Source organism: Ipomoea nil, unplaced genomic scaffold (genome assembly GCF_001879475.1).
Source record: "Ipomoea nil cultivar Tokyo-kokei standard unplaced genomic scaffold, Asagao_1.1 scaffold3195, whole genome shotgun sequence".
Classification (NCBI taxonomy): domain Eukaryota; kingdom Viridiplantae; phylum Streptophyta; class Magnoliopsida; order Solanales; family Convolvulaceae; genus Ipomoea; species Ipomoea nil.
Window position 1 is genome coordinate 4,906,227 of NW_017619623.1, and position 15,844 is coordinate 4,922,070.

At 36.7% G+C, this 15,844-nt stretch overlaps 2 protein-coding genes across 3 annotated transcripts in view; one reads left to right on the plus strand and one right to left on the minus strand.

Moving 5' to 3' along the window:
* The first annotated feature begins 6,206 nt into the window (after positions 1-6,206).
* LOC109168308 lies at positions 6,207-7,573 on the plus strand. The gene is made up of 3 exons (XM_019317322.1): positions 6,207-6,716; positions 6,947-7,423; positions 7,505-7,573. Exons 2-3 carry the CDS (start codon positions 7,067-7,069, stop codon positions 7,571-7,573), a joined length of 426 nt encoding a protein of 141 aa, XP_019172867.1. The 5' UTR covers positions 6,207-6,716; positions 6,947-7,066.
* A 3,027-nt stretch (positions 7,574-10,600) lies between these two features.
* Positions 10,601-15,844, minus strand: part of LOC109168195 — an 18,312-nt gene continuing 13,068 nt past the window's right edge. Inside the window, exons 2-12 of one of the 2 annotated variants that reach the window (XM_019317242.1) lie at positions 15,162-15,341; positions 14,825-14,935; positions 14,504-14,687; positions 14,373-14,464; positions 14,095-14,280; positions 13,731-14,018; positions 13,328-13,651; positions 12,933-13,189; positions 12,617-12,821; positions 11,348-11,662; positions 10,601-11,022 (exon numbers count right to left, since the gene is read on the minus strand). In XM_019317242.1, coding sequence (XP_019172787.1) covers positions 10,711-11,022; positions 11,348-11,662; positions 12,617-12,821; positions 12,933-13,189; positions 13,328-13,651; positions 13,731-14,018; positions 14,095-14,280; positions 14,373-14,464; positions 14,504-14,687; positions 14,825-14,935; positions 15,162-15,341 — 2,454 coding nt within the window. In that variant the 3' untranslated portion in view covers positions 10,601-10,710. Of the gene's footprint in view, positions 11,023-11,347; positions 11,663-12,616; positions 12,822-12,932; positions 13,190-13,327; positions 13,652-13,730; positions 14,019-14,094; positions 14,281-14,372; positions 14,688-14,824; positions 14,936-15,161; positions 15,342-15,844 lie in introns of both variants that reach the window. The other variant, XM_019317241.1, reaches the window with a different exon arrangement.

Genomic DNA, 15,844 nt, shown 5'->3' on the forward strand with positions numbered 1-15,844 from the left:
GCAACCAACCCTTTGAGAACCGCTGACGAACTCAACGTCGGATCACGATCCGACACACCGCTGACGCACCCAGTCGGTGGACCGCGATCCCCTATACAAGGGGGGACTTACGACCCTACACACCGCCAATGGGTACATCCGGGGGACCATAGCGGATCAAGCCCGACACACCGCGGAGCTATACTCAGTCGGTGGGCGAAGATCCTCGGAGACTATGGCCCTAGACACCACCGTCCTATCACCCGGTGGGTCACAGCCACCCGTAGCCCTACACACCGCCCGATTACTCGGATTGGTGGACTACAGCCTTCCTCGACTTATTGGCCATACACACCGTCCTAGCGCGTTCAGGTCCAGTGGGTCATAGCACCGAGGCCCATGTGAACCGCAGCCCAAGAAGTGAATCACTGACCACAGCCAGGAGAATGAACCGCAGCTCATAAGTAGCCAAACAGTGGACCGCAGCCCTATATAATATTTATATACCTGACCGATCGCAACCGGCCTGGTTAACAGTTGGTATGGTTCTCAACCCATCCAACTGCCCGTATAGCCAATTTGATCGCAACCAAATTGGGGAATCATGCATCACATAACACATTATAGCACATAATAGCACGTTGGGAAGGGGGAGACATACAAATAAGCTTACATGTGATCATTCACATACTAAGAATAGTCCTAAGGGGTTCATACGACTTCCACCAAGGTCAACGGGTTACCAATTTAACTAGCATGCAATTCCTAAGACTCTTTTATCCTACGAACGGTTCCCGAAAGATCACACTACACTCAAGTACGGCTAACGGGGTCCATTGGGATGCCACGGGGAGCGGGGAACATCAAACGGGGAAGCTAAAGACCCAGGGTGGGGTACGGGCCAGCGGGTAGCCGGTGGGTGGAGGGCCACCCGTCGGCTGCCCGCCGGAGAATACTGTTCCGGGCAGCTGGTCGCCGACGGGCAGGCGGCTGGCCAGAGGCTGCCCGCTGCCGGGCGGTGTTTTTCGGGCAGCGGGGAAGTAGCGGTTTCCCCTACCCCCCACTGACTCTTTACTCATGTATTCGTCCCGGGAACCTTTGTGGAACCCGAAACCATGCTTAGACACTTTTAAACGCAATTAACGACACCACGTAGTCAATTAATGGATCAAAAGCAAGATTCACGTATATTTTATTTTTAACATCAAGAAATATCAAGAATTGTCTAGTATCATCACATCAATATCAAGAACCCCTTTTCAACATCAAGATCATCAAGATTATCAAGATCACACATAAATCATCTCATCCATCATCAAGAATATACCACAATTAGCATAGAGGAATTAATCAAGACACAAGCATATAGAAGGAGGCCAAGGAAGGAGATTATAGCGAAGAAAATAGGTTTTAGTGAGACATGGGTTACCTCTTAGCCTTAATTAATTTCCTTAGCTATGAAGGGTCTTTCTTTAAGCTTTCTTCTTTGTTGATTTCTCCTAAGGGGATTCTTGGAACTTCTTGTGTGGTGAGAGATTATTGTGGTGTAAGATCTAGATGCCTCCTATAACCCTATTTATATATTTAAGAGTCCTACTTAGGATCTAAGTGGTATGGGTTTGTTAATTCTATTTCCTATAGGACTAGGGGATTGGTTTTAGGCGTAAGGGTCCATGGACCATAGTAGACCATATTAATTAATTAAAGAGAATCCTAATCATAATCTGAATAGTAAAAGGCCTACTTCCTAAATTCCTAATAGATAAATAGGTCTAGGATTCCTAATTAGAATCTGACTAGTAAAAGGTTTACTTTCTTTATTTCTAATAGGCTTAAAACTCTAGTTTAGACAATGGTCCACGATTCATGGTGGACCTTATTAATTATTTAAAGGGAAACCTGCCCAAATTAAATCATATTTAATTATTATTAACGGGATTAATTAAATAATTAATCCGGGATTGAAGGCCGTAACACGGGGTGTTACACAAGGCCTCGTGGGAGATGTTCCCGCGGGCGGAACCACGGGCGGGGCACCACCCGTGGGTCCACCCGCGGGGAACATGATGAGATGAATGGGGGATTTGTTCCCCTTGATTCTATTGACTCGGTATTTGGTCTTTTGACTTCCCGATGTTCTTTTGTGGAACTATTTGAGTGTCTTCTTGATGTTTCGTATGCCTAGAACTATATGGTAGGTATCCATGTAGGACTTTGGTGTCTTGAATCGTGCTAAGTGTTCAACACTGTATTTCGTTGGACCGTGTAGTGTGTTGTGTGTTCCTCGGAACAAGGCATAAGGCAGGCATACCAACTCGTGATGGGTGATGTCGCAAGGGCTATTGTAGCCAGTGTTGTGTGATCTTATCTTGTGACGTGTGTAGTCACAAAGGCAGGTGTGGCCTTGGCATGTGTTGCCGGTTGTGTGTGTCTTGTTCTTTCGCGTTGTACTTGTCGGGTTGCGGTCTATTGATTGATGATAGATCGTGCCTTGACTCTTTTGTGAGTCGTGTTGTGCTAGTGGTCTTGGGATGTGTTCCCGTGTTACTTGTGAGCGTGTTGAGTCTTGTGTTGACTACTTCTCTCGGTTTTGAACTTATATATATATATATATATATGTGTGTGTGTGTGTGTGTGTGTGTGTGTGTGTGTGTGTGTGTGTGTGTGTGCGCGTGTGTGTGTACAAATATATATGTATACATATATATGTATATGTATATGTATATATATATATATATATATATATATATATATATATATATATATATATATGTATATATGTATATGTATACACACACACACACACACACACACACACACACACACACACACACATATATATATATATATATATATATATATAATCGCACTCAGGTGCGAATGCTTCGTCCAGACGCGAAATAGGAATGGATTTTGTCCGTCTACGTGTCCAGATCTAATGGATGAGAAACAATGATTTTTTAAAAAAACATGTGGTGGCATTTTCGTAAATAATTGAACATCGAAGTGTAAGTAAAATGTGTTAACAAGTGCATGTAAAATGTATTATAGGTGCAAGTAAAAATTTACACTGAGCATCAATACTAAGTGCACCTATAGTTATAAGTAGTTGCACTTATAGTTCCAAGTAGTTGCACATATAGTTATAAGTAGTTGCACCTAGGTGCATGAATGTTTGCGGGTGGTTTTCCGGGGTATTACTACCCGCTGAACTCAGATTGATGAATGTTAACAAGGCAAAATTACATGCACTTATAGGTGAAAGTAGGTGCACCTATAGTTATAACTAGTTGCACCAATAGTTATAAATAGTTGCACCGATAGTTATAAGCACACCCATGTGCATGAATGTTTGCGGGAAGTGAACGCTAACAAGGCAAAATTACATGCACTTATAGGTGAAAGTAGGTGAACTTGTAAGTGATTTTACTTGCACTTCGATGTTCAATTATTTACGAAAATGCCACCACGTTTTTATTTAAGTTATTAGATCTGGACACGTGTCGCGCGCTAATTCGTTCGCATATTCCTTCCTGGGCACTTATTTGCACCTGAGTGCATCCCTATATATATATATATATACTAGTATTTTTTATGCGCGATGCGCAAAAAATAGTTGCCCAATATTAATACATTATATTAAAATTTTAAATTTATTTAGATTTTAGATATTTAAATTATTCTAAATAATAATAATAATAATAATGTAAATCATTTTTATAAATTTGATATTTATATTTATGTAATAATTAACATATAACTCAAATATTTAACGTGTATATATTATTATTAATGAAGAAGATAAGAAAATATATGGTGGATGCATGTGCATGGTAACAATAGTGGAAAAGATAACAGAAGTTATAACGGTAGGGGTATGTTTGTCCAAAATATTTTAATGTACAACCTTTATAGCATAATGTACAAAAAAAAAACTTAACGGAAAAAACGGACATAAATCAGGGGTATAACTTTCATTCACACTTATTATGTTTTTAGATATATATATATATATATATATATAGGGAAGGGTTCAGGTGCGGGTATAGCTTCCCGTGCGGTTGTGCGGTTAAATCTGAGCAGTTGATCAAATTTAGATCAACGACTCAAATCAATGAAAATTATAAAAAATAAAAAAATAAAAAAATAAAAAAATAAAAAACGCGTGCCTGGAACAAAGAAGTAAATAGCCTTCGCTGTTAACCTGGTTGCCAAGGGTCGTCTCTTTGCCTCCTGCCCAACTTGAGCACCAAAGCTGGATTTCACCTTGTAAAAATCATCATTTGGACCCACCAGGTAATGGAAGCAGTGTGCGAATACCAGGAAGGCGAGGAGGAGACTCATTCAACTCATCAACTCTATGCTTTGAATTTGGATTTCTCCTTTTATCTTGCTTAGGAGTAGCTTTGCTGGAGGGTTTTGCCAAAGCCCAGGGCAAGTCGGAGGCTTGGTGCACCTTAAGTGTTAGATCTTAATCACAAACTCACGCACTTTAAGTACAAAACCCACACACATTAAGCACAATCTCACGCACATTAAGCACAAAACCCACGCACTTTAAATATTAACTCACAGACTTAAAGTTTCAACAACTACTGACATTAAGTACAAAACTCACGCACATTAAGTACAAAACCCACACACATTAAGCACAAACCCCACGCACTTTAAGTATTAACTCACAGACTTTAAGTTTTAACAACTATTCACATTAAGCACATCCCCACGCACATTAAACACAAAACTCACGCACATTAAGCACAAAACACACGCACATTAAGCACAAAACTCACGCACATTAACCACAGATCCGCTCACCTTAATTTTGACCTAGATGCAAAAATTACAAAATTACCACCGCGTTTTTTTTTAAACTTTGATAATCCTGAACGTTGATTTAAGCAAGATGAAAGGCCCAAATTAAACCGCACAACCGCACCTTGGCACTCTAACTGCACTAGAACCTAAATCTATATATATATATATATATATATATATATATATATATATATATATATATATATAAACATTACTACTATGAAAATTCACTGCCTTTGAGAAGTCCGCAAAGTACTACTACATTGAGAAATTACTACCTTTTTTTTTGGATTAAAGTATTTGCTTCATACATTAAGATTATTTATTTTTTTCGTGTTTCCAAAATGTATGACATTGTTGATTTAAGATTCATCATAGGGGTAATTTTGTGAGATCCAAAACTAAGGTATATAAATGGAGATGTTAAAGAAGTAACAATTGACATTAATATGATTTGTGTGCCTCACCTAATGAAGTTCATTACACATAATCGATATGGAAAAATAGAAAGTCTATCATACAAGTTAAGTATGGAGCCGGTAGAGAAGATTAGGTCTTTCTTCAATGACATTCGCACCTTAGAGTTGATTACCTTAGCCCGTAAATACAAGAAGGCTGATATTTTTGTTGAGCATGGGGTTGATAAAGCTCTTGTAGTACGATATTCAGAGTCAGTACCAGAGTTACCTGAACCAGATGAGGGATAGTTACCCAACCAGAACAACAGGGTAATAATGTTGAAGCGGAACATGAAGGTAATGTGGATGAGGTAGAAGAGAATAATGACGAAGAAGAATATGAAGGAGAATTTGTGGTTACTGATGATGAAGAAAATCAAAATGAAGAACATGAAGAAGAACTTGTGGTTAGTGATAATGAAAAAAACCAATATAAAGAACAACATGGGGGTGTGGATGCTAGAAGGAAATATTATGTTCAAGAACCAACACTTGAGGATGTGGAGGTAGAGAGTGTATACTATGACTCCGATAATCCACCTAGTTACCAATTTGATATAGAGGAGGAGGAAGCTCAACTACAGCCGCAACAACCTAGTAAAGTAAAGGGGAACTGTAAGCATCCATCATACAATCCTACTGCAGAATGTCATGAGTTAGAGTTAGGGATGCTTTATCTCTATGCACGATAGTTTAAGAATGCAATGATTGACTACGCAGTGCAATTTAAGAGGGATATATGCTATTATAAAAGTAATCCTATGAGAGTGATGTATAAATGTGCTGGTGTCGAGACAACCCATTTTATTGCACTGCTTCATGGGATGAGAGATATGAATGTTTTCAACTAAAGACTCTTAAGGCAGAACATAAATGTAATCAAAAGTTTAGTTTGCGTTTGGTGAGTAAAAAATGGATAGAAGAAAAATATGAGGACAAAATTAGAGTTGATCCTTGCATTGGGCATGTACAGTTGAAAAACCACATTGAGTCTGAATTGAAAATCAATGTAAGTATTAGCAAAGTTACAAGAGCACTTAGGTTAGTGCTAAAAAAAATTAACGCAAATTTTGGGGATCAATTTAGAAGAATAAGGGACTATGCACAAGAGTGTATAAACTCTAACCCTGGCAGCAAAGTTCTTCTCAAACCAGTATGATTATACCTGAGAGTCCTTGTGTTTTCCAGAGAATTTATGTATGTTTAGAGGCTTTGAGAAGGGGTTTCTTGCATGGATGTAGGAGGATAATTGGACTAGAGGAGTGTTTTCTTAAAAGGTTGCTTAAGGGAGAGATTTTAACTGCAGTGGGAAGAGATGCAAATAATCAGATGTACCCTATTGCATGAGCTGTGGTGGAGATTGAGAACACAGATTCTTGGAGATGGTTTATCAAGCTGCTTAAAAATGATTTGGGAATCACCAACACCTACCCCTGGACCATTATTAGTGACCAATAGAAGGTATTTTTGTACACTGCTTAACATTTATTTCTGTCACTATGTAGCCACTAACTAATTCCATATAATAGTAATAATCAACTATGTTTAATTGTATTCACTGCTATATGAGTCTGTCAACCCTATTGCTTAATTTTGAACTATAAACTATATGTTCATTTGTTGCTACCATGGACTTTAATTTGCTGCTACCAACATTATTAAATTGAAAAACATTATTGCTTTTTATTCAGGGTTTAACTACTGTTATCCAAGAGTTATCTCCTGATTCGGAGCATCGTAATTGTGCAAGACATATTCATGCAAATTGGAGTAAGCGCCATAAAAGAAAGGTTTTAAAGAACCACTTCTGGATGTGCGCTAAGTCAACAACAGAAGGACAATTTCATGAACAACTTAAAGCTTTACAAATGAGAGACAAATATGCTAAAGCTGATCTAGAGCGATATCCTCCTAAGTTTTGGTGCAAGGAGTATTTAAGAACCATAGTGAAATGTGACATTATAGATAACAACCTTTGTGAGGCATTCAATGGAACATTGGTGAAGGCAAGATGCAAGCCAATTATTCCCATGCTTGAAGACATTCGAGTAGGTTCTAGGAGAAGGATTGCAAGAAAGATGAAATCTATTGACACTTGGAAAGGTAGATATGGACCATTTATAATGAAGAAAGTGACTGAAAATAAAAAGGAAAGCATTGGATGGAAGGTTAGTTATTTCTAATGTTTATTCAATAATATGAAATTAAATGATGTTATCTTAAATTGGAATGATAATTTGTCTTGTTAGGTTCATTTTAATGGAGATGATGGATATGAGATTAAGAAAGGGCGACATCAGTTCAAAGTCAAGCTTTAAAGTAAGACATGTTCCTGTAGAGCATGGGATTTGAGTGGTATACCTTGTACTCATGCTATATATATGTGTCATTTTTGACAAGGGGAGGAACAATGAGGATTACCTTGACCCATGCTACTCAAATGAAGCATATCTAAGGACTTATGCACATGCCCTTCAGCCTATGAATGGAGAACTCTTTTGGCCTAAAACTACTTTTGAGGAAATATTGGCTTCGGTCCCAAGAAAATGTTAGGTAGGCCAAAGAAGAAAAGAAATCGTGAAGAAAATGAAGGTCCACCAACTAGTAGTAATAAGACTCGACTAAGTAGGAAGGGTCGAGTTATGTGGTGTTGCATTTGTAGACAAGAAGGACATAATAGACTAAAGTTTCCTTCCGGTGGAGCTGCGTCTTCAACAATAAGTTTGGACACAATATTTATTGTTAAATATTCCAAGCAACTCATTTTAATGTATATGTATTTTTTTTTTTTTTTGTAGCCTGGTAACACTCCATCAAACCAACCACCACATGTAGAACATTGAAGATTGACAACATGGTTTGCTGTGATAGAACTTTCTTTTGGAAACACATTGAAGATTGACAACTTGGGCTGTTATGACAATACTTTATTTTGAAAGCACAATCAATGCAGTACAATTGATATTGATGTAGAAGTTTTTGTTTAATTAACAATACATATTGATGTATTTGTTCTTTGTGCAATTAACTAGTACTTGGTAATGTATTAGTTCTTTTGTACACTTTGATTATGAAATTTAATATGAATTTCATTTTAAGTGTTTACTTACGGCCTCAAAATTTTCCAAAATCTTCATTTTAAGTGTTTACATACTGCTTCAATATCAGTCACAAATGAAAAGTTTTCATCCATTCAAGCTAAGATGATTATGCACACCTTTAATTAGGAGAGGAAAACCAGAAGTCGCGATTAGGGAGAGATAATTTAGGGTTGGATGTTTAATTTGAAATTTTGTTTAAAATTAATCCATGTAGATTATAATATAATAATGAAAAATAAAATAAAATAAATATGTGGCAACCCAGTCAGCAAAAGTGAGAAGGTAACCTGTTAAAAATGTCAGTTGCTCTTTTTTTTTTTTCCTGAATTCAGTGGCTTATTTGAGGATTATTTGAGTTCGATGGCTTAATTGCTCTTTCCCAAATAGTTCAGTGGCTTATTTGTACTTTAAATAATCCTAGTATATTCTACTTGAGAAATGCACGCTCATCAATATTTGGATATATGTATGTTAGTATCTAACGACGTCTTTCCTAATTGATTATCATCCTTGTTAAATTTACTAAATATTTTATCTATATAATAAGATTTGCTTTACGCAAGACCATCCTAACTTCTGACAGTTTTAAATTTTAATCTCAAGGGTTAAATTTGCCAAATTCGTATCCTTTATTTCAAATATCAAATTTAACATGTTTTTGATAGATTTGATCATTATTTGATCATTACCACAATGAGCATATCATCCACATATAAACATAGAATGACATAAATGTCTATTGTATCATTTACGTATGCACACTTATCACTCTCGTTTATCTCAAACTCATTTGGTCATCATTGCATAGCCAACCTTCTCTTGTCGTTGCTTAGGCGCTTGTTTTAAATCGTACAATGATTTGACCAATATGCAAACCTTCCTTTCTTGGTCTAGAACTATAAAGCCCTCAGGTTGTTATATATAGATTTCTTCATCTAACTTGCCATTGAAGAAAGTTTTTTTCACATTCATTTGATGAACTTCAAAGTTTCGCAACACAGCGGTGACAAATATCATTCTAATAGAGTTTATTCTCGTTACGACTTACGAGAGAATAAGTGTTAAAGTAATTGTAGCCCCCACATTGCATATAACATTTAATCACAAATCTGGCCTTATACTTCTCAATGGAACAATCAGGTTTTCATCTTTCATATAAAAACTTACTTGGATCATAAGGGTGTGTATAACTTGAAGGAAGATTTATCAGTTCTCAAGTATAATTTTGTAAAATAGAATCAACTTACTTTTAATAACCTCTTTCTACATTTGTTATTTACTATAAGTGAAGATTTTACGTACGTTCGAGACTATTTTCTAACAAATATGTTAGAAAATCTAGTTCATTTACTAACAAACATGGCAGAAAACCCAATTCATTTTCTAATAAATAAGTTAGAGTATTAGACTCACACTCTAACAAATATATAAGAAAATATGGACAAAAGGAATTTTCAATCCTAACTCATTTGCTACGTTTAGGTTCGAGCATGGGGTTCATTTTAAGACCCATGTACTCTCATTATCTATAGCCACGTCAAATATACATTTTGACGTAGTAGGTCTCTCATTTGACCTATATGAAAATACATATTGAAAGAACGATGCATTTCTCAATTCAATATATAATCGTGTTCTTATGTATATCTGAATTATGATACTTGTACATTAAGAACCGATAAACACTACTGTTGACACATATTTTTATTTGCTTGAGAGTTGACACCGCTACTTTTGCAAGACACTCCACTCTTTCTTACGAGGTGCCTTATTTAAAAGGTTAATAATCATGAGTTAAGCTTTTTGGGATTTGATTTGCAACTCTCCCCCCTCCCCCTTCTACATGCGACAGAGTTTACATGCTATACAATTCATACTCCTTAAAAAGTAGGATTGTATATATACTAGTGCAAACCTATACCCATTTTTCAATATGGGACAAAGGCTACTTAAAAGCCTTAAAAGGGTACATTCTGAAAATAAATTTCTCATCCACCCCTAATCTGTTATGAATGTTATAATATATTGAATTAAATCTCTAACTCAGGAAAACTTAAATCTACTTTGATCTAATCTGAATAAGAAGTAAACCTCACTAAAAACTTTATTTGACCACTCTATGTACCATTTTTAGCTAATTTTACAATATACTTTAAAGTAATAAATTTAAAACGATGCACATGAAGTTAATAAACTTAATTCAAAAACTGCGGGAAGGATTAAAATTGATTATGCTACAAAAAATTAGATAAGTTAAGTCATATATATTTTGAGAATATATAATGAGGTCAAAATTGAAGTTTTGTCATTTTGTTTTTTGTAGTATTACTCTTTCATGTATAACGTAACAAACCTTACAGTGTACTTAAACTTGTATTCAATGGTGTACTCCATCTTCTTGTCTGCTCTAAAAAACTTCCAACTACAGCAGACTGTTTGCCATCACCCAGTATATTTGCGTAGAGATGATAGTAAGCCGATGCATCCACATTTTCCAACACCTTCACTCTTTTGCCTTGCTTTTCATCAATAATAACCATTTGCCCATCATCAGATTCTACCCCTGTTGCACATACTTTAATTTTCTTGATGCCAAATGTTGGTTTCAAGGCAGAAACATCACCTGCTACAAGTAATGATCCTAAGATTTCCCCAACAAATGTTCCCTGCATGCAACATAGATACAAATAATCAATGATGAGTATGTAACTCAACTTTCTCTCTCTCTCTCTCTCTCTCTCTATGTTGGGTGGAAGCCAGTAAACCTCAAGTCTAGTCCCCGGTGGAGGGGGATTGTTGGGCGGAAGCCGATAAAAGACTTAAAAGGTCAAGTTGAGCACCCAGACTCTTCAAAATATGATGGCGGTCTATAAGGAAATAAAGTTGCGCATTCGCTACTAACTATAGCTTTTGGTGTAGTGGTAAGTGCTTATCTTAACACTCTATATATCTATCATCGTTCAGTTGGTATGTAGAATTGAAGTTACATACCGTGTGTTGAAATCTATGAGACTTGATTTGCAGGTGATGTAGTGTTGACAGCAGACGTTTAGCAAACACTGCTTCAGGAGTTTCCTTCGGATTGAGTGCAGATAAGATTTGGAGGAATGAACTCACTTTGCGTTGTGTGGCAAGTGGAATGAGAGTGATATTGAGTTTTGATGCGAAAACTGTTTTTGCCGCCAAAGGATCAAGAAACATATTGAGTTCTGCAAATTTATTTGAAGGCAGAAGATTGATCACATTTCCTTCGTTCGAGCTGTCATTACTACTGGTCTTGATGTGCCCCCCAACAACTACTACTTCCTGCACCACAGTACAACTCAAATGAACAATCGAATCTCATTTTTATTTAAAAAAAAAAAAAAAAAAGAGTAAATAACCAAAATGGTCCCTCGACTATAGCTAAATTACAAATTGATTCTCGACTTTCAATTTTAACCAATTAAGTCCTTAACTTTGTAATTTTAACACAATTTGGTCCTCAGTCTATTTGACTGTTTGTTGACTGTGATTTTTGAGGATATATATGTAATTTCATGGTCCATCGTCGGGTTTTTAAGGTTCCGATTGCATTTTCAGACCGCACTGTTACATTTGAATCCACTGTCTATATCATCCGGTCGCCTTTTTTCATCCTCCCTTTGGATTCAATGTAGTTGAGTTCATACCAGAGCGAAGAAGGCGACGTGTTTCTGAACCGATGCAACTCATCCTGGAGGCCTCTACGTGCTCCGACGAGAGCTGAAGGTTCTTCTGGAGATCGTCGATCACGGTCAACAAACAGTCAAATAGACAGAGGACCAAATTGTGTTAGAATTGCAAAGTTAAGGACTTAATTGGTTGAAATTGAAAGTCGAGGACCAATTTGTGAATTTAGGTATAGTCGAGGGACCATTTTAGGTATTTACTCAAAAAAAAATTAGTAGAACTAGAAAACCATCATGTATTAGGATCAAGCGCTTATAGGCTTCCGCTCAACAATCCCCTAGTCACATTATGCTGGACTTGGCATTTACCGGCCTCCACCCAACACTCTACTTAGGCCAAAAGATATAGCTAGTAGTGAAGGAGTAACTTTACTTCCTTATATCGCAACACATTTTCAAGAACTATGGTTGGACTTGTCCCTTTACCAGCTTATGCCCAACAATTTCCCTAGTCACATTATGTTGAACTTGGCCCTTACTGGACTCCGCCCAACATCCTGCAAATTAAATATACACTTGAATGAATCATATATATATAACTACTACTTGCCTGGATAGCAGACCACATACTCTCACCACCACCAACAATCTTTGCAATGTTAGTGAGTGGACCATTTGCCAAAATGGTAATCTTGGATTTGGGATGAAGGGATTTCACCACAGACTCCCACACTTGTAATGCAAGAGGTTGTCGGAGTTCAGGATGATGAGTATCGCGTGGAGCTCCAAATTTCACACAATTTTCTGCTGTATATCTGCAAATTAAATGAGATTAATTAGCAAAGAGGAAATTAAGAATGATTGATCTGAGTGACGTAGGGTTTTGCAGGCAGGAAAATTAAAGAAGCTTAGCTTAATTAGTTTACCTTCGAGGGCTACGAGGCAAATCACGAGCTAAACCGTATAGAGTATCTGAGTCAATAAATCCACCATTACCATGTGGGATAACCTTTTGGTACTTGCAGTCTCCAACAACACCAGGCATAACTGGATCTGTAATGTTCACTGGAAATACATCTCCAAGGCCCACCGGGATGTCATCACGACCCATCATGTGTAACACATCATAGATTACATCAATTGTTGCGGCATTTGCCCACCCAGTTGGGCTCACCAGAATTGCCTGCATGCAGGGAATATATATATATATATATATATATATATATATATATATATATATATATATATATATATATATATGAACATTATATTATCACAAAATAAAAGAATATATAGTTAAAGGCAAATCTATGAAATGCACCTTGAGATTGATAACCTCCACAGGAAGTTTAAGAAGATAAAAGAGAGCTAGGAAGTCTCCTGCACTCATGTCCATGTCAAACACAACATTTTTCCCAACTTGTTGTTTTCCCCTAAGATCTGGTTTGTAAACTACTTGTTTATAGTTAGGATATTCTGTTGTGAAATTGAACCTGCCAGTTTGTTCTGGGCGGTTTATTACATCCAAGAAGTTGATAAAGAATTCTCTGTCTAACGGGCTATGAAAATCACGGTTGGCTTTTGCTCTGACTGCAACAAGAACTGGCACACCTTCTTGACCCTCTACCACTGGTGTATACCCATCCTGATTCATTAATTAATTAATAATATTATTCAGAATGTATGAGTTGATTGATGTAGCATAAATAAAATTATATACATACTCTGCATTTTCCAGTGCGAGTTTTGACAAGGCAAGATGCATCACGAATACCAGTCTGAATATACCCACTATGGACTCCATCTCTTTTCAACTCAAACTTTGGAGTCTTGCAGCCATCAAACAATGGATTTGATCCATGAGACACACCATAGGGTTGGTTCGAGGTAATTACGGTGATATTCATGTACTTCATTTCTGCAAACTCATTTTCACCTTTGCCATTTTCTGCCTGCTTACTCATTATTGAAGCAGCCACACCACACATGAATAAGTCCCACATGAAGTACTTCTGCAGGCATTGCATATCATTATTCATTATTGCATTACAAAGCAATCAATTAAAGATATAAGTTAGAGAGACTTACTTTGTAGAATTGATGATCATTGGTATAGGTGCTAGTATCATGAGCCATTTTCAAGGACTTGAAAATGTACTGTGACTCATATGTATGCTGATTACGCTCAAAGGTATCAAAAAACTGTGCAGTTATGGGAATGGTGTTTGTGGCATCCAATGGAACAAGAGTAATTGGAATTCCTGAATGAATAACCTGTAAGACCACATAATAATAATATATTTATGAATTAGATATAATTTAAGACGTGATGGAATGCGATCCGAGATGCATGTATGTATCATCACCTGGTATGCAGCAAAAGGATCCATAAAAACATTGTACTCTGCATAAGGATTAGTAGTGAAATCAGTGAAGAGATTGCCAACGTTGTTAGCACATTCACAAGATCTGCCGCAGCCAGTTGGGAACTCGGCTCTCACACTGCCACCCATCACATATATGTGCTCTACATTTTGTTTCAGATGAGGATTCCTCATAAGAAATATAGCCAAGTTTGTATGAGCTCCAGTCATCAATACACTGGTTGGGCCACCAGAAATAGTATCAACCAATACTTGCTGAGCTGTGGGCTGCCCAAGGGGCCGATATCTTCTCTTTCCCTGCACTTTTTAAGTTCCATCACCTCCTCTACTCTATATATGTGTTGGACAAAGGTCAGTAAGGGACAAGCCCAACACCATATAACTCGGGACAGTCTATAAGATAACAAAACTTCGATACTAAATTTGGTACGTACCTGAGGAAGAAAGCCCTTTCTCAACCCAAAATTTGTGTCAACATCTAAACGTCCCCCAATGCCTACAGGAACAGCTTGTCGATATCTACAATATCCAATCGTACCAACTCCCTGATCCATCAATTGTACGTTAACATTCCACTTTTACTTCAAAATGTCGATCACTTGACTAAAATTTTTACCAACTATGCATTTTAGACACTTTGGACTACAAATAAACTATCTTCCAATCAAACACCAAAACTAGGAAAACAAACAAAAGATTAATTAAAGTCCTTGCAAATAAAATTAAAAGTGCTAATATATATTCAAGTGACTATTTAGAAAGGCGGATTACCTGTTCAAGTATAGGGAGATATCCACCTACATTTGCTAAAATTGTACCATCATCAAGTATTCCACCCTCTCCTCCCACACCAACAAGAATATCATCACGACCCATCATGTAAAGCATATCGTATATGTGATTAACGGAATGCCCTGCATCACTCCATCCATTTGAGCTAATTGTTACTCCCTGTAACAATACATTTATTTAAATCCTAACTCCCTTTGTTACTAAAATATTAAAAAGTTCTCAAGTATTCATAAATATTAGCGACTCTTGTACTGTGTGTAAACATTGCTTTTACAGCATATTTCTTTCACGGAATGAATTTTGAATTAATTGAAATGTTATTCTATATGGAAGGGAATAGAATATAAATTCTATTCAATTGTTTGGTTACGTTAACTAAGGAATTGAATAAGTATTCAAATGGTATAAATATCTTTTATGCTGAATTATATATATATATATATATATATATATATATATATATATATATATATATATAGGGACGCACTCAGGTGCGAATAAGTGCCCCCGGAAGAAAATGTGAACGAATCAGCGCGTGACACGTGTCCAGATCTAATAACTTAAAAAAAAAATGCGGTGGCATTTTCGTAAATAATTGAACATCGAAGTGCACGTAAAATCTCTTATAAGTGCACCTATTTTCACCTATAAATGCATGTAAT

What these genes read in the sequence shown, in the direction of transcription:
- LOC109168308 (XM_019317322.1), top strand. Translation starts at nt 7,067, where the DNA reads ATGTGCGCTAAGTCAACAACAGAAGGACAATTTCATGAACAACTTAAA. An exon ending in AGGAAAGCATTGGATGGAAG is followed by an intron (nt 7,424 to 7,504) that starts GTTAGTTATTTC and finishes TTGTCTTGTTAG; the next exon opens with GTTCATTTTAATGGAGATGA.